The sequence below is a fragment of the Ceratina calcarata genome, unplaced genomic scaffold (genome assembly GCF_001652005.2).
Source record: "Ceratina calcarata isolate Rehan_Ccalc_2016 unplaced genomic scaffold, ASM165200v1 scaffold211.2, whole genome shotgun sequence".
Taxonomy (NCBI): Eukaryota; Metazoa; Arthropoda; class Insecta; order Hymenoptera; family Apidae; genus Ceratina; species Ceratina calcarata.
The window spans coordinates 479,679-484,478 of record NW_017142786.1 but is presented as its reverse complement, the minus strand read 5'-3'; the positions used below and the strand labels follow the sequence as shown (position 1 = coordinate 484,478).

The window sequence follows — 4,800 nt, the reverse complement described above, 5'->3', positions numbered from 1 at the left end:
CCTTCAAATTTCGCGAAATTTTCGTTTTTTGCCCATAACTCCCAAACGGATGGACTTAGGGGGACATTTATAGGACCATTTTGTAGAGGACGATGAGATCTACAATTTCTGTGTAAAAACATTTCACTAGCGTCGATAGTGTACGAGTTATTTGCGAAAAACGAAAAAACGGTTTTTTGCAAATTACTCGTAAACTATCAAAGCTAGCGAGAAAATTTTATGCAGAAATTGTAGATCTCATCGTCCTCTACAAAATGGTCCTATAAATGTCCCCCTAAGTCCATCCGTTTGGGAGTTATGAGCAAAAAACGAAAATTTCGCGAAATTTGAAGGGAAACCCCTTAGGAAAAATCGAAAATTTTTTTTTCTTAAAATATCGAAAAATGCTTCAAGTAAAAGTTGTAGATGATACTATTACCCATGAAAAATTTGAAATCACTATAATTTTAGCTTTTTAATAGNGTATTATTCTTCTAAACAAAGTGCTCTAAGTCCTAAGCTTCCTTTAATAAAATGTGTTAGCTTCTTCTGTCTTTTGTTCGGTGCTTTAATTATTTCCAGCCACTCAGTATCTTTTAGCGACTTGGTCTGATGCTTTCATAGATAGGACATTTACATATGTATGCTATTTTCAATTTCACCTGTGTTGAATATTTTGCACATCTTCTCCCCCTCAATCTTATGAAGTGAATAATTAAATACCATACAAATTCATAAATTCGTGTGAGGGCAATCTATATAATTAAACTGATGAACAATAATTTATTCTAAGAAATTCCTAATACGATCTGATAGTTAATTAATAAGAACAATTAATTATTTAGGGCAGTATTAAGTTCGCAAGCCTCGATACCCGACCTAATTCGTGCACACTCATGCCAAATTATTTATGTACTGTTACAACTTTCAGTATTTTATAGACTATAATAAAAATTATTATTAGATTAGTAAATGATAAAGTGTTTTACATGAATTTCGTATCTGATATGGCTCATTGCCAATCCATTACATTCTTAATAACTGATATTAATTCTACCAGGCGTTTTTGACACATTATGTGTATGTATATAATATTAAATGGCAATTCGTATTGATTCAGTTCAACCTGTATGTTGCATTTAAGCCTTTGTGCAAAGTATAAATTCTTTATTTATGAATTTTGCAAATGTAATGAAGTAACGTGATAGGAAAACGAAGTTTTAATATAGATACTTAATCAAGCATAATTAAAGTTTTGAGAATTCTCTATATTTATTCAGATTATTTTTTATTTTACAGAGCGTTGTAATATTTAAAAGACAAAACTAATTTGTATATGAAATACATATTTTTAGCTGATATTACGAATGTTTTATTTTGCATAAAAATTCACAGTGCAGGTATTAAGTGAATGTAAAAGCTTGTGCCTGATCTTTAGAATGAATCAAATGTTATCGAACTTCAACATAGGCGTTTTGGTACAAATCTATCGAAAACTAGTACCCTCATAACTAGACTGTGGATATTAATGAATTTATGAGACTTTTATATAATTTGAAAAAACACAGCGTGCAGTAATATCTAAAGGAATGGAAAATTGCCAAAGTACAGTTTATAATATTTAGAGGAGAACACAATGTGCGTTTTTTTTCTTTAATTTTATTTGTGAGAATAGGAATTTGCATAAACCGCAGTCTACTCATGAATCCTGATTTAGGTTGATTGGTGTATAAGAGTGGTTTTTTAATATGCAGAAAAGAAAATTGATTTTCGTTATGTGATACGAGTTTCAAAATGGTTTGACTGATATTGTAAAAAAAAAAGCATTTGGACTGCACTGCTCTCGAAGCAATCAAAAACATGTTTGTTCGATTTAAAAATAGTGATTTTGATTTGGACTATCAGCTTCGATCTGGTCGACTTTCCAGTCTCTACGAAAAAGGAATTCACCTGTTTGTGAGCAGAATGATAGAAAACAGGGATAACTGTATGAAATAACTTTACCATGAAATATAAATGTTTCGGTCGTTTTTTTAAATCAGATAAGAACTTTTGGAATATTATTAATAATACAAACCTGTCCGTACGAGTTCACCGGGGTGCTCTGCTTGTGCCTCGCCGACGAGCCTGTCAGTCCACCATAGCTCGCCGACGGCGGCACCTTCGCTCATCTCGCCGCCAGCACCCCCGGTGTCGGCGTCGTCGGCCTGCTGGTACCTGGTGTTCACCCCCTGGAGAGGCGCCAGTGAAGGGCCGCACGGTCCGCCGCCTTCGTACGATCCAACGTTCGCGTAATTCTCCCCGCAGCCCACGGAACCCACCGGTAGATGCATCCCATCGGCCAGTAGCCGCCCCTTGTCGCCGAAGCACGCACCCTCCAAGCAGGACGTCGTGATTTCACCTTGCCACCACGATCCTTATGCTCTACCTTCTCGCTACCAGCAGCTCCAGCTTTTCTTACCCGCGCGACAACGACGGACGCATCGGATGCTCACCGCGTGTCTTTCATCGCGCACGACATCCTCGGCACCTTCGAAACCTCACCGAGTTCCATCCTGAACGTACCGATATCAATCGTCCCGCTCTTCTACGCGTCGACGCATCGATTTATCAATCCGACACCTCTCACAATCGTTAAAAAGTCAATCGCACTTGGAGACCCGCGAGATGTCACTATGTCCCAATCGATCGGCGGATCTATTTTCAATCACATCACCGCGTTTTACGGAAGCTCCTACAGGTTGTTGAACGACGGACGTGACGGCGCTTCGGAATTTACCGCACGAATCGAATGTCTCACTGTTTCCACGATCGAGCTCGATAGACGGCGGGGATCGATGACGCCGTGCTCGGACGTGTCGGGATCGAGTTGAGTTATTGGGTAAACTAGGCACGTTTTGCACGAACGTCAGTCGCGGTCGACGGTGCGCGACGTAATGCCGGCGGCACGGCTTCGGGCCGCGTGTACCGCGTAAGCGGCCCGGGACGGCATAAGCCTCGCAATTCCGACGCTCCCCACCGTCTCGTCGTCGAGCGCACTCCCGCCACCGTCGCGTCCCGTCCCGACGCTACAGCATAACCCCCCACTGTTGGATCGCCCGCCCTCAGATCCCCTGCACTCGTTTTCTGACAGCCGTTCTATTGTTTTCATATTTCTTCCTTTGATCAGGTATCCTTCTCAGACTAACTTCCTAACACTTTGAGTAGTTTTGTTACATGAGGAACTGGTTTACAATACTTAAACATAAAATAGCACATCTGAGCACCGTCTGTCCTTCTCTGACTACTCTTCAATGTTTTCATATTTCTTCGTTGTATACCCTATTTCAATATGTTTCTCTACTAATTTCCTAATATTTTGAGTAGCTCTGATTCACGATATCACTTTTACAGTATGTAAAGATAAAATAGCTAATTGACTTCATACTGTTCCCATTTTTCATTTAGCCTTAATAAGGGGATGCGCAGATATCCCTGCATCTAACTTAATTTAATCTGATCTCGATCGATAATCAATTCGACGTTTTATACAATAAAAAGTATTGTAGTGCATATTATGTGGTGCAGTGTTACAGTTATTTCAACGGTATAGTATAAAGTATGCTATTAAATTAAGATGTGAAACAGTTCATAACTACAGTGGCCATATTTTCGGGATCGAAATCGACAACAAGGTGAGAATTATAACACACAAACAGCAAGAAATGATGCTATATAATTTATACATATCTTTCCCCAAGTTTTAGATTCTGAATCAGTGGAAGAAGCAGAAAGAATGTTCTATTACATGAATAGTATGGGAAAAATAAGATTATCTGTCTTATCCTGCCTTGATAGACATTTGTTGGACCACCATAAGACTGATGTACCTAAACTAAATGAGATTTCATTATGATAAACTAGATGTGTAAATTAGATGAAACTTGACTCGTTTAAACTAATAATAAATGATTATGAGATACACAGATACACATGTTCGATATTCCTTGAGGATCAAAGAATGTGTTTGTCATGAGATTATGGCAAGGATCTGCCCACGAAGTAGAGGAGGCGGGGGTGCCTTCTGGCACTTACCCCAGACCTTTTGAACAGGAAGTTCGATGTTTAACATATGATATGCAAATACGAGGCTAAAAAATAAATACAGAACATTTATATGTTCCGTATTTCTTAAATAAATTTCGGGGACAAGCTGCTGAAATACAGAACAGTCCCCGGAAATACAGAACGGATGGTCACCGTATTTATAACATGAAATATTGGAACACTAATGGTGAAGTGTACGGTGTAATTTGTGCAATTATTGCATTGTCATAGTTTTCCGAACTGTTCGAATAAAAAGCTATTTAGATTCAGCAGTACATTGTTAGTTGCGTATGAAGTTTGCCAGGAAATTAAGAAGTCGAACAGGTTAATTGAAAGTAAACGATGACATAACCAAGCGTAATAGCCGTAATTGCGAAACGGGTATTCGCTTGTCGAGCGTTTTCGCGCGGTGGATAAAAATCAACAGGAGTTAATTTTAACCGGTCCGTGGAAAATCGAAGGCCGTACGTTACAACGTGAAAGGTAAACGCGGCGCGCTGCTAGCGAGTTTACGGAAAATCCTATGTGTCATCGCGTCGCATCTGGCTGCAACTGTGTCTACTCGCGAATTAATTTGCATATTCATGTAACAAGCCAGATTTTATACCACGTCATCGGCGCTAGATTCGTTTCTGTCACCATTAATTCGTCGGGAAACGTAGTGACGTGGGCGCGCTGGCCGATCGTTTCATATTCATGAAATTCTAATTAGCGCTCGTCGGAATAATCGTTCGA

General features: G+C 39.3%; 1 protein-coding gene across 2 annotated transcripts in view; it reads right to left on the bottom strand.

Moving 5' to 3' along the window:
* The window catches only part of LOC108622215 (protein lozenge), a 39,302-nt gene extending 36,340 nt beyond the window's left edge, over positions 1 to 2,962 (bottom strand). For both annotated transcript variants that reach the window (XM_026811361.1, XM_018019934.2), the window contains exon 1: positions 2,057 to 2,962. In XM_026811361.1, the coding sequence (XP_026667162.1) occupies positions 2,057 to 2,312 (256 nt within the window). In that variant the 5' untranslated portion in view covers positions 2,313 to 2,962. The remainder of the gene's footprint in view (positions 1 to 2,056) is intronic.
* Between the last annotated feature and the right edge of the window lie 1,838 nt (positions 2,963 to 4,800).